This window comes from Schistocerca gregaria, chromosome X, assembly GCF_023897955.1.
Source record: "Schistocerca gregaria isolate iqSchGreg1 chromosome X, iqSchGreg1.2, whole genome shotgun sequence".
In the NCBI taxonomy this organism is placed as follows: Eukaryota; Metazoa; Arthropoda; class Insecta; order Orthoptera; family Acrididae; genus Schistocerca; species Schistocerca gregaria.
Window position 1 is genome coordinate 92,907,196 of NC_064931.1, and position 13,779 is coordinate 92,920,974.

The window sequence follows — 13,779 nt, forward strand, 5'->3', positions numbered from 1 at the left end:
TCGCAAAGGGAGCAGAGGTGGTTCCAGCAATTGCTTACCTCCAACTTGGCCTTCCTGAGGCCCTTCCTAAGAACACCAACCTTTCAGCAGAAGAAAGGACAGCCTTACACAACCTCAAAACAAACAATGACCTAATCATCCTAACTGCAGACAAAGGTCCCGACACTGTCATTATGAATTACAGTGACTACTTAGCAGAAAGCATCAGCCAATTATCTGACTACCACATCTATAAGTGTTGCCAGATTGATCCCATCACAGAACATGCCAGACACCAACCTTCTATATGCTCGCTAAAATCCACAAATCCAACTATCATGGACACCCCATTGTAGCTGGTTATTGTCTCCCCACTGAAAGAACTTCAGCCCTCACTGACGAACACCTCCAACCATCTGACTGTAATCTAGCATCCCACGTGAAAGATACCAACCACTCCTTTCACCGACTTCCCGCCATCCCCACCCCTTTACCACCCAGATCTCTACTCATCACTTCCTTATACACCAACATCCCTCATGCTCATGGTCTTGTTGCTATTGAACAGTGCCTTCCCCAACATCCTTCAGATCCCAAACCTATTACCTCATTTCTCATACACCTTACTAACTTTATCCTAATTCACAGCTACTTCTCCTCTGAAGGGAAGGTATACAAACAAATCTGCAGCATTCATGGTCACCCACATGGCCACCCCACTATGCCAACCTGTTTGTGGACATCTAGAGGAGACACTCCTGGCCTCCAAGTATGCCAAACCTCTGGTTTGATTCAGGTTCATTGATGGAATCTTCATGATAGGGATTCACGGTCAAGATATCCTATGCTCATTCGTTCACAACCACAACACCTTCTCTCCTTTCCACTTCACCTGGTCCTCTTCAACCCAGTGTGCTACCTTCCAGGATGTTGGCCACGTCCTCTCTGATGGCTCTATCCACACTTCTGCCCTCATTAAACCCGCCAACTACACCTGCATTTTGACACCTTTCATCCTTTCCACACCAAAAAATCCCTCCCATATACAGCCTGGCCTCCTGGGGACAGTGAATCTGCAGTGATAAGAACTGAGGTTCTCATAAAGTCCTTCACAGACAGGCACTACCCCCAGGACCTGGTCTGCACACAGATCTCTTGTGCCATTTCTCCACACACCCTCAATCTTTCCACCATCCCCAAGAACTATCTATAGCAGAGTGCCCTCTTTGTCACCCAGTACCACTGTGGACTGGAAAAACTGGACCACATCCTTCATTGAGGCTTTGATTACCTATCATCTTGCCCTAAACTGAGAGAGATCCTTCCCACCCCTCCTAAAGTCGTGTTCCATAATCCACCCAACATCCTAGTCCATCCCTATGCCATTTGCAATCCCAACCCCTTGCCACAGTGATCATATACTTGTGAAAGACCCAGGTGCAAGATCTGACCAATCCTCCCTCTCCAAACTTCCTATTCCTGTCCTGCTGTAGGCTTATTCTACCCCATCAGAGGCTGGTCCACTTATGAAATCGCCATCATATCCCAGGTCTGCTGCAATTATTGCACAGCTTTTTGTATTGGTGTGATTACCAATCAGCTGTCCACCAGGATGAATGGCTTCTGCCAAACTGTGGTCAAGAGCAAAGTAGACCACCTTTTGGCACAACATGCAGCTGAACATAACATGCTTGATTTCAATGGCAGCTTCACAACCCGGGCTATCTGTATCGTCCCCTCTACAACCAGATTTTCTGAACTACACTGAAGTGAGTTATCCTTAAAACAAATTTTCTGATTCCAAAATTATCCTGTCTGTAACCAAAGGTAACTTACTACCCCCCACACCCTCCATACAACAGTTTCCTATTGCCTCCTCCCTGTTCGTATCCCCTCACCATCTGTGTGTGCTGCCCCCTGCCAATGTCTTTCCCTTCTCTGCCTCTCTCTCCTTTTACACTCCCCACCTCCTTGCCCCACAACCTCCTGACGCTGTGCCTTGTGGCTGTCTTGTCATGCAGTACTCAGTGCTCCTCCCCCCCCCCCCTCCCCCCACCTGTACACTTATATCTCTTCCCCTTTCCCTCTAGATTGCTACATCTGTTCAATATGACAGTTCCATTCTGGTCCGAGCTACCACCAATGGCAATCGTGTATGCTAGTATGAATGAATGAATGAATGAATGAATGAATGAATGAATGAATGAATGTATGTATGTGTGTTTGGCTCTTTTTCTGAAGAAGGTGTTGCCAAAGGCTAAATGTAGAACAGTTTTTTTTGGTTGTGCTTGTCTGCAGCTCAACATGTCATTTTTATGTTGAGTAGTGTTCTACCTTTTCCTTACACACCATTCAGGTTGTTTGTGCTCTGCAGAAGTCAGAATTCATCAGAGCTGGTATCAACCTATACAGGCTACTTTGGCAAGTCCTTTCTACCATAGCAAATTATCTGTATGCCTTGCAATGTTGTTGGCACTGGAAGGCACTATCTCCCTGTACATTTGTGCACTATGTTTCCATGAACGTCAGTCTCTTACAACTCTTGATGCCAAAAGTTGCAGCAGCCAAACAGTACTGATACCACCAAATCTGAATGTGCAAAGTGGGGAGGGTGAATGCACAAATGAGTCTGTTTAATATGTGTTTAACACAATTGGGACTGCAATTTACAAAAGGTGGTAATTGAGACGTACTGATGAGATTCCACTGTATTTAAATCATACAACCTGTGCAAAAATGGATGCCATCAGTTACGTATTAGTAGTTTACAAGCAGTTGATAGACCATATTTGATAAATTGTCTTTACATCGTATCTGATGTGTCTTTTCTCTTTTATAGAATTGACGAGCTGTTGGAAAAAATGAGACTAGGTGGTCGAAGTGTATATATCAGTGCTATCGAAGACACTGAGAAGCAAATTGAAGAAGAGCGGCAAGCCCTTTTGACTGCATCCCAACGTAATAGTGGTGCATCAGGTGCACAGGGATCAAGGAAGGGAGGTCAAGTCAACTGGTCAACTGAAGAAATACATGTCCTTATTAAAGCTGTTAATTTATTTCCAGCTGGAACAAATCAGAGGTAAAATAATAATTAAACATTTCAGCTCATTACTTGTGTTGTGAAATATGTTCATCAGTCTGTTGTTTGAAAATTAAAAGTTTTAATCCATTTGTTTCATTCATCACTGAGTCTGATCATGGTAAATTTTCTCAGGTGGGAAGTTATCGCAAACTTCATTAACCAACATGATGTGGCCTCTTCTAATAAGAAAACTGCAAAGGATGTTCTTGCAAAAGCCAAATCCCTCCAGAGTTCAGATTTCAGCAGAAATGTTTTAAAAGAAACTGTGAACAAGCAAGCATACAACATATTTGAGAAGGAGCATTCCGCTGGTGATACAAGTGGTTCTATGACAGAGAGACTTGAAGGTGAGTGACAAAGCTTTAAATAATAATTTACTTACCATTGATTTGAGTGTTTTGCACTAGGTGATTAACTATACATATACGAGTAATGTTTGAAATGGAATAGAATACTTTTTTAAGTGTGTTGAAAGATTTGTAATTTTTGTGCTCTTCATTTGTGTGATTTCTTTGTACAACAAATTTATGTGTATGTCTTAATTAGGTGGCAGTGTATTGGTAGTTTGATGAGTCATTCAGATCTGTCATACCTGAACTGCATTCCTTTTGTCTGCAGTTGGCTACTTATTATTATCTGCAACCTTATCTGCATACATATCAGTCCATTTCTAATAATTATCTGCAACCTTCTGCATACGTATTGGCCCATCTCTGATAACACCTTTAGTGACTGTGGTGAATGTGCTAGTAACAACTGGCAGATGAAGAAGCCGTATGACACTACTGTAAGAACAATGGAATGCCCAGGATGGAACAACAATCATATGGAAAGGATAAATTGCTACTCACCATATAGGGGAGGTGTTGAATTACAGAGGGACACAATGAAAAAGGATGCTAGCATTGGTTTTCATTGAGCCTCTGTTAGAAAAATCCAGATTGCTGAAATTTTGTATTAGTTTAATGGGCCCTCATCTAAATCGCATGTACTGTACATCAGTTTGATTAAAATAATTAAAAAGCTGGACCTAGAGCTCCACAAGGGCATCAGATTGTCCACAGGGGCTGACTGGACAAACCCCAGACCGCAATTATGCATAGAGGCAGAAGGGTCAACATTACCTGCTCGATAAAAATTTAGTTCCCGTTGGTTCCAACACCTTTTCTGCAACACTTAACATCTGTTCAGCCTGAACTGACTTTACCAAAATCTCCCATGACTAACAAAACCACTTCATTGGTATACATGCGAATCAGCATTTAACAGATATAGGTATGTTGTGTCTGTATTACTAAGCAAACACAGTACCAGTTGAAACTTCTGGCAGATTGAAACTGTGTGCCAGACCGAGACTCGAACTCGGGACCTTTGCCTTTCGCGAGCAAGTGCTCCGACTCTGGTTCACAGGAGAGCTTCTGTGAAGTTTGGAAAGTAGGAGACGAGGTACTAGTGGAAGTAAAGCTGTGAGAACGGGGTGCGAGTCATGCTTGGGTAGCTCAGTTAGTAGAGCACTTGCCCGCGAAAGACGAAGCTCCCGAGTTTGAGTCTTGGTCCGGCACACAATTTTAATCTGCCAGGAAGTTCCATATCAGTGCACACTCCACTGCAGAGTGAAAATCTCATACAGTACCAGTTGCAGGTTGCCCATCTAATGACTTCCAAGGCCAACAAAAATTTGATTTTCTATATTTTGCATAGTGATTGACCAAATTTAAGAATTTAAAATACTGTGATAATATGTTCATTAAGAGGTGTAGTCTATAAAGTTCGAAGTTTAACACAGTAAGACATATATTACAGTTAAAAACTGTATGTTTGTCTTGAGAGTGTAACTGACAGTGCAAGTGCACATGCCCCCCCCCCCCCCCCCCCACACACACACACAAATAATGAAAGGAAATTATTTCTTTACTACTGACTCTATTCACAATACAGTTTGTAGTCTGTGCACCTATTGCTCATCCGCTTGGAAGGGGAGTTGGAGGGCTGGTATGGGAATGCAGTTGACCTAGAACTTTCAAGAGCAGCTACAGTCAACTTCACCTTTGTGTCCACTTTTGAGCCTTGACTGTAGAAGAAGTTGTTCTGTAGTAGTGCTGTGAGCATGGTGAACGTAAAAACTGAGAAGCATATCAACCTCAAATTTCTCAAGAAATTTAGAAGTCACCAACTAAATGTTTTCAGATGTTAAAGGTGGTGGTGGGCAATAATGTTGTGGCACATGCACAAGTTTTTAAATAATGCAAATGGTTTCCAGAAGGTCGGGAAGAGGTTGGGGATGACGAATGCCTTGGTCGATCTGCGAGTTCAGAAATTGAGGCAAATACAGCCAACTCTGTCTGGCAGTGGGGGCAAGGGGGGGGGGGGGGGGGGGTGCTGCATTTGCAGGAGGCTGAGTGGCTGTGGGGTGAGACTGGATTACAAGTCAGTGACACTCAAGGAGAAACATTTCTCACCAATACATTGATTCTACAGTGCAGTGAGGAGGCGATCGTGCCCCTGCCCAGCATCCATTCTTTGCTGACATCTGTACTCAGCATCAGACCCATGGTTACGTTGCATGAGCCACAGCACTGACGTCAGTGACACGTACTGGAGTCTTGCAGAGGTAGCCTCCCTTCAGTGTGAATGTCTACACCCTGGGGACCAAGGCAATTGGCAAGAGACACACCTGCCACATTGTCAGTAGGTGGCTACTGTGCCCAACCGAGCGAGGTGGCGCAGTGGTTAGCACACTGGACTCGCATTCGGGAGGACGGCGGTTCAATCCTGTCTCCGGCCATCCTGATTTAGGTTTTCCGTGATTTCCCTAAATCGCTTCAGGCAAATGCCAGGATGGTTCCTTTGAAAGGGCACGGCCTATTTCCTTCCCAGTCCTTCCCTAACCCGAGCTTGCGCTCCGTCTCTAATGACCTCGCTGTCGACGGGATGTTAAACACTAACCACCACCACTACTGTGCCCAGGGTGCAACACATTGATTCCTGACAGGAGTCCAGCTGCTACTGGATTGGACTGGCAGACTGACTGCATTATGTTACCAAGTCCAGAGAGGCAAACTTAGTGTAGAAAGCAGGCACTCCAGCAGGGACTAGAACCTGGCGCTGCGACTGGTGGCTGTGTGTCATTCCTCACCTGGAGCAACTTCTGCATCTTGGTAGTACTGCTGGACTGTGAATGACTGGGATACAGAATGAGTTTTTATTTATACTAGATAGCTGTGCACTTCTTGCATCAATGCACCTCTCCTGGTCAAGAACTCAGCAACACCACCGAAACACTGATTTTGGAGGCATCGCCTTGCCTGTGCCTTGTATTACTGCTGTGCTGGCAAGTTATGCCAAGTGAGGCTGGCCCATCTCACTAATTTGTCATGCTCGCTGTCTTACCCCAGATGTTGACACTTCACGCTCACCAGTCACTGGCGGGTAATGCAGTGTTCCACCTCACCTCACAAATTATGCTCTTAAGGTGGTAGTTGTGCTACATTATCCCCCTCCATGGAGAACACCCAGCCCCTCAAGTCTTCCTTAGGAGCAGTTTCCCACAAGGTATCACTTATAAAACCCAAGTTATCCCTACAAAACATCTGGCAGTACAGTTTTCAAAGTTCAGAGTCTACATTTCACTTCAATCCTTACTTGCTAAATGCCGCCTCTGCTATTCTGTTGTGTACATCTATCCGATTTTATCATTACATTATTTCCTCTAGAACTTTCATCACTCTGTGCTTCTACACTACTTCCATTCTGTAAAAACATATGTCCTTACTAATTTGAGAACATTCATCGATCATTCCATGGCCTTGTATTTTCTTAAACTCTAAATAATACATTTCTCTCTGATATTTATATTATAGTATTCCTTGTACACCTACTATGGCTGTCTTCACTTTGGAATCTTTACTCACATTGCTTAATCTCCTAATATCTCTCAAGGGTTCCTTACCATGCTTATGCACACAGCTTCTAACTCTCGATTCCATGCTTAGAAACGAAAAATGACACACTTTCTTTCTTAATAATTTATTCTTAACATACGACCTTTAACAACACATGGTCTGGCTCCATTGTACTCTTATGCTCAGCACCCCCTCTGTCAAAAGAGGTGGTTGTATAAACTTTTGTTTGGGACAACTTTCAGAAATTTGTCCATGCGGCAACAGTTCCCTTTATCTTCCCAGCAAGTGTATTCCCAAAACTAACCTCTCAAGAAAACCACATACGGCACAACCCTTCACAACACTCCGACACGTAGTCTTACTTACTCATCCCATTGTAGTGCTCATTACATACTGAATTCGCCTTGAAATGCTTGGTTTTCTGGTGCTCCTGCTCCCAAAAACCAACTTCCTGGTGGTACTATACCAAGCAAATAGCACTTTACTGTAGTTGTACACAGTTTAACTGCTTTGTCCCATATGTTAGATGCACATTGTGATAGCTCAAATGTAGACTTTCACGGCCGGAAATATCATGTCCATTATAATTATCCGGCCTGTTATGCCGTGGTCGGTTGATGAATTGAGACAAAATTCATCAACCGACCACGGCATAACAGCCCGGATAATTATAATGGACATGATTGTGATAGCTCTACACTGGCAACAGCTTTCTGTCACTGAGGGTTTACTGTGGCCTGATGTTCAGTCAGAATTCAGACTTGCATTGTACTCTTTACCTACTTTACACTCATCAGGCATATAATACTGTGGCTATGCAGTAAATAGCTTGCTGCACACATCAGCTGCTTGGCCTGTGAGACTATGTATGAATAGTACTTGTTCTGGTCCCACATTCTGCTTGTGTATTACCTGTAGTATATAAAACAACAACATTGTCTGCAGTTCTGCTCTGTGTGATGCAGAAGTCACTGGTGCAAGCACTTCCCTGTGCATTTCCCCTAGGCTCATCAGCCTCAAGACAACACCCATTATCACCTAGTAAGGCAGACACTTAAATAATTCATGTTGGTATCCCTACACTTAAATCACTTCGGTGCAGCCCAAACTCATTTCTGCCACCTCAGACTCCACAATTTGACTTGATATCAGAGACAGTACTTCATTACACTCCTTAACTTCAGCAACAGCATTATTCTGCACCTTGCATGGATTCTCAAGAACTTGCTTTACATACCATCTACAATTATCTTAATCTTCCCATTCAAAAGATCACCCACCCATTCATGATGTTCTTCTATACCATTCACAGACTAACAGGTTTAACTACGTTAATGGTACCCAGCTGTCCTACAGGAACAGGCAGACTGTCCACAAACCTGCTCCTATCCCTTTCAGCTTCCTCTTCCTTTCTCCTCTCTGCTCCCACTCTTTTTGTCCTATCCATCTTCTCCATCATCAACATATTCCTCATCTGTCAAGGACCATTTTGTATCAATCACCCTCCATAACTTCTCTCTGTATTCCAGCCTGAATTGCTTCCCATTTGTTAGACAACTCCACATTCTCCACTCACATCTTATTTCCTTCGTCTCGCACAATTATCAATACCTCCTCTATGGTAGCCCCTGCACTATCGCAAACGCTGCTCCCAGTGGTACTGACCATGATGTTACTACCTCTTACCAGGTATACAAACATAATTTTAAAAAAAAATCTTAAACATATTACTATCCCAACACTTCTCACTAACTTAATGCATAAATACCTACCTGGTTTGCATAAAACAAAATCAAATTATGGGAACACTTGACCATACCACTCTCATATTTCTTCTTATTATAACTTCAGTACTCTCGTCTGAGCAGCCCTCCTCATCACCACGCTGCTGCAAGTACTACTACTACTACTACTACTACTACTACTACTACACATCTAAACAATGATATAACTTGGGTGGTAGCATAACTTAGCTGTACGGCCCAAATCATTACTCATGGTTAACAGCTTATATGCTACTAGACAAATACACCCATATTGCCCATATCAACCAGGTGAAAACTAGAACATTTACACCTTGCACCCACCACATTGTTGTTAAGCATCTGCTGTGCCCGGGTGCAACTGCTGCCTCCTATCAGGAGTGTAACTGCTGTGGCAATGGACTGGCAGGCCTGCAGCACTGTGGCACCAAATCCAGGGAGTAGACATACTGCAGGAAGCAAGTACCCTGGCAGGGACTCAAATCCGCTGCTTGGGCTGGTGGCTCCGTGTCATTTTCTTGTCTGGTGTAGCCCCTGCATCTTGATGGTACTGCTGGACTGCAAATGACTCTGATAGCAAATCTATGTTTGTTTATACGAGATTGCAGTGCGCTTGTTGTGTCAGTGTACCACTCCTTGTCACATACTGAGCAACACCACCGAAACCCTGATGATGAGGGCATTAACTTACCTGTGCTGTCTCTTATCATTGCGCTGGCAAGCTACACTGAGTGAGGCTAGTCCATCTCAAAATAAATTCACATGCTTGTTGTCTTAACCCAAATGTCAACATGTCACACTCACCGGTCAGCAGCGGCTCATGCAGTGTTCTGCCACACCTTCTCATAAATTTTACTCTTGACCTGGTAGCAGAGCTACACAGACATTTAAAAAATTAATGAAAAAAGACAGATTTTGCATTGTGAATTAAAGATGAGAGAAACTTTTGCAAAACTGGTTCCAAAAAGCTTCTCTCAGGAACAAAAAGACCATTGGAAGAACATTTGCTCTGATGCCATGGGAAGATTCAGCAAAGAACCAGCCCTGCCGGCAAGTGATGAAACAAGGCTCTTCCAATATGAACCGGAAACAAAGGGTCAGTCGATGCACTGAAATACTCCCACATGACCAAGCAATGATGATGATTTTTTTTTATCAGGAGGGTTTTAATGATTGAATGGGTGCCATATGGTCAAATGGATAATCAGTAGCACTGCAAACAAATCCAACTGAAGCTGAAGGAAAGATTAATAAAGAAATGACCAAGTTTTTGGAAGGACAACACACGGATTCTGCATCAGGACAATGCACCAGTCCACAAAACCATACCTGTGAAACACTTTTCAGTGGACAAGCACATTCCAATGCTTGAACATCCTGTGTATTCACCAAATTTGGCTCCTTGTGACTTTGGACTGTTCCTAAGAGTGAAAAGTGCCTTGAAGGGAAAACATTTTCACACTGTTCTGTGTGGCATGACGGGCTCCTATACAAGCTACTTGTACTGGGAGTACCCATGTCACATGACAGCCTGCTTCTATTATACTTAAGGGACCATAAGTTTTATTTCCAAACAGACAAAGTCCACAGTAAGGCAAATCAGGGCCAGTGTGCCCAGGAGTCCATACTCAGTTCCCTGCTGTACACATTGTACACACCAAACATACCAAAACCCCCAAGGGTGGAGCTAGCACTTTACGCAGACAACACTGCACTCTTTGTACACAGCTTAAGTGCACACATAATGAGACATCATCAACAAGAAGCTTGGTGTCGGACCACTTGTTGGCCAGACCTACTGCATGTGTAAAAGCACATACTAAATGAAGATAAGGCAGTGTGGACACAATGATGTCATTTCAGTTTCTGAATATTTCATGAAAACACTGTATAAAAGAGAGACATATGTGTTCTGAATTTAAATGCTGCTGTAAGTGCTGGAAGAAGACTTGTAAAGAAAGAAGTTAGTTGCAGTAAACTGATGACAGATTGATCAGTAATGACAAATTTTTGTCCAGAATTGCTTTGGATTGGCATTAAGGACAAATGCTGACAAAAAGGGAAAGAAATAAAATATATCAAACATTTTTAATATCCATGCAGCAGTTAGTAAATTAACACCTTTGGTTTTTTAATTACTGTAGCAATACTTAGAAAAAATCTTGGGGAAATTGACTATGTATTGGACTGAAATGGAGATTTGGTACATATAGCTAGTGAAAACTGGCAAACACCAACTCTATACTATCTGTATCCAACAACAATTTATTCTGTTTATGAATTGTGCTGACAGAAGCAATAATGAAATGTTGTTAATTATGTTGATACATTACACTACCACTTAGTGCGACAACTGCAGTCGCAGGTTCGAATCCTGCCTGGGCATTGATGTGTATGATGTCCTTAAGTTGGTTAGGTTTAAGTAGTTCTAAGTTCTAGGGGACTGATGACCTCAGATGTTAAGCCCCATAGTGCCCAAAGCCCCATTTGAACCATTAGAACCACTTACTGTTTGATCTTGTATGTACACTGTTGAACACACTTTTAGTGAAGCAGATTGTTGACTTCATTTAATTACCAACTACTGTTCTGTCTTCAGATTGCATTTGTGTTAACTTAAGCATCGTGTAAACACTGTCTCTTCAACTTTCACGCACAGGCATGTAAAATTATATGGACTTTTTTACACAGTGTAGAAACTTCTTAATTATTGTATTTCTGACTTGCTTCTCAAGGTGTTGTAAGTCATCCAAACTAAAAGTTTAAACCAGTCTGAGTACATAGTTAAATAGCTTGATATAGTGCTGTAAAAAACACATTAATTGTGTTGATGTATAGCAGAAGTGAACTCTTTAAGCCCTGTGCAAACTCATAGCATAATATTAACTACTTTAGTATTTTACAAAAATGTACTCTATTCTATGTAACTCATTATAGTAATATCTATTCTGTCAGTACGAAATGTGACAATAACAACATAATACCGAGCAAGGTGGTGCAGTGGATAGACACTGGACTCACATTCGGGAGGACGACGGTTCAATCCCTCGTCCAGCCATCATGATTTAGGTTTTCCGTGATTTCCCTTAATCGCTCCAGGCAAATGCCGGGATGGTTCCTTCCAAAGGGCACAGCCGACTTCCTTCCCCCTCCTTCCCTAATCGGATGAGACCAATGACCTTGCTGTCTGGTCTCCTTCCCCAAAAAAACCAACCAACATAATAGGAATCGTTTACATATGTAACTTTACACACTCCCTTTGTGTTTTTTCTGTCTTCGTGTAATGCTAGTTCTGAATATAACCTCTCTTTTCTTTATGGCTTCAACATCAACAGAAGAGACTCCATGGACAGGGGCTGAACAGAAGCTTCTAGAACAAGCACTGAAGACTTACCCTAATTCAACACCAAACAGATGGGAGAGAATTGCTGAGTGCATACCAACAAGAACAAAGAAACAATGTATTTCTAGATACAAGGTAATGTTTTCTGTGTATTCACCGACATTTTAATATTGATCATTGGTGTAGTACAACTGTTAATTGCTATTGCTGTGAAGGAATAATAGTTGGCAGAGTTAATCTGTTCAAATGGTTATGTTAATGGAAAACTCTGTGAAATAAAATGTTCGTATAAAAAGCCGATAGTTGGCAGTAAGGTGGGCATCATGCAGCTTACTTCTGCATTCACAGTCCAATGTGAGCTACACAGACATAATATCTGTAGTCAATGGGCAAGTTCTGTAATCACACACACACACACACACACACACACACACACTCACACAGAATTTTTAACTTACTGTATCATATCATTTTCACTCTTGAATACTAACACATTCAACTAGATATCAGAAATACTATGTAAAAGTTTATTATTATTATTATTATTATTATTATTATTATTATTATTATTATTATTATTATTGCAAGCCTTGTGTGTGCCACATTCCTAATTTTTTTCTTCTCTTTACAGGAAATTGCTGAAATGGTTAAAGCCAAAAAGGCAGCTCAAGCTGCTGCTGAACAAAAGAAAAAATAACCCCTAGTGTCATTTAGGGAGCTCAATATTTTGTTTTGATATTCAGCTAATTTTTCTCCACTAATTCCCAACAAATCGAAATTCCTTAAATTATTGAAAAATTTTTGGATACTTGTACATAGCATTGTGCAACATATCTTGCAAATTCTGTACCTTTTGTACAACTGATTGCTACTGTATTTTATATTGAAGAATGTTGTGTTCATTGATTGCCTTTGGTTTACAATTTGACACCTGTACCTCTGTCCCAGCCTTTTACAAAATATTTCCAGTTTTAAAAATCAAAAACTTAAATAGTTAACAGACTTTTTGTTTAGAAAGAGATAGTGCACATCCAGTTTTCTTTGAGAAACTTTGTTTAGTTTTGTCTTCCCTCTGGCAGCTCTGGCAAGTTTTTGCACCATTTTGTAAGAATAATTTATGTTAATATTGTAATACATTTTTCATTGAAAGAGTAAATTCTCAATTAGTCGTGATGCTCTTGTGAAGCTGTGAAGTCGTGTTCTGGGGGGGGGGGGGGGGGGCAGGAAACTAGTGGGTGTGTTTTTCTTTTCTCTCTCCCCGTTGCCAAAATTCAAAATTGATAGCTTTCTAGATAGTACTTTGGTGCTGGAAAGACATTAAACTCTAACCAAATAAAGAAGGCAACTCCAATGCCCAGGCTGCATGCAAGGAGCACGATGATAGTTGTGGAGGGAGAGGACAGTGAAGATATGAATTCAGCAGGAAAGAAGGGAACCTAATTACGATCAGGAAAGGAGAAGTGAGAAGAAATTGAAAGAGTTTTCATACTGTTATACACTTTTTGTGTTCTTTTCTAGTCTTGGTTGGTGGGGTTTGGAGGAGTAAACTCCTCCAGCTGCCATTGGGAGCAGAGAGAGAAGCTTTAAATCTCTCTTGATGTGCTGCCATAATAAGATAATCTTTATGGTAATATAGAGTTCAGAATTGCTAATAAATCAGCTGTAAAATGGAATAATGACAATGAAAATTTGTGCCGGACTGGGACTCGA

At 41.8% G+C, this 13,779-nt stretch overlaps 1 protein-coding gene across 1 annotated transcript in view; it reads left to right on the forward strand.

The window, feature by feature from the left end:
* The window catches only part of LOC126298361 (dnaJ homolog subfamily C member 2-like), a 195,450-nt gene extending 182,475 nt beyond the window's left edge, over positions 1-12,975 (forward strand). Inside the window, exons 8-11 of the mRNA XM_049989661.1 lie at positions 2,819-3,058; positions 3,194-3,408; positions 12,062-12,204; positions 12,701-12,975. Coding sequence (XP_049845618.1) covers positions 2,819-3,058; positions 3,194-3,408; positions 12,062-12,204; positions 12,701-12,766 — 664 coding nt within the window. The 3' untranslated portion in view covers positions 12,767-12,975. The remainder of the gene's footprint in view (positions 1-2,818; positions 3,059-3,193; positions 3,409-12,061; positions 12,205-12,700) is intronic.
* The last annotated feature ends 804 nt before the right edge of the window (positions 12,976-13,779 follow it).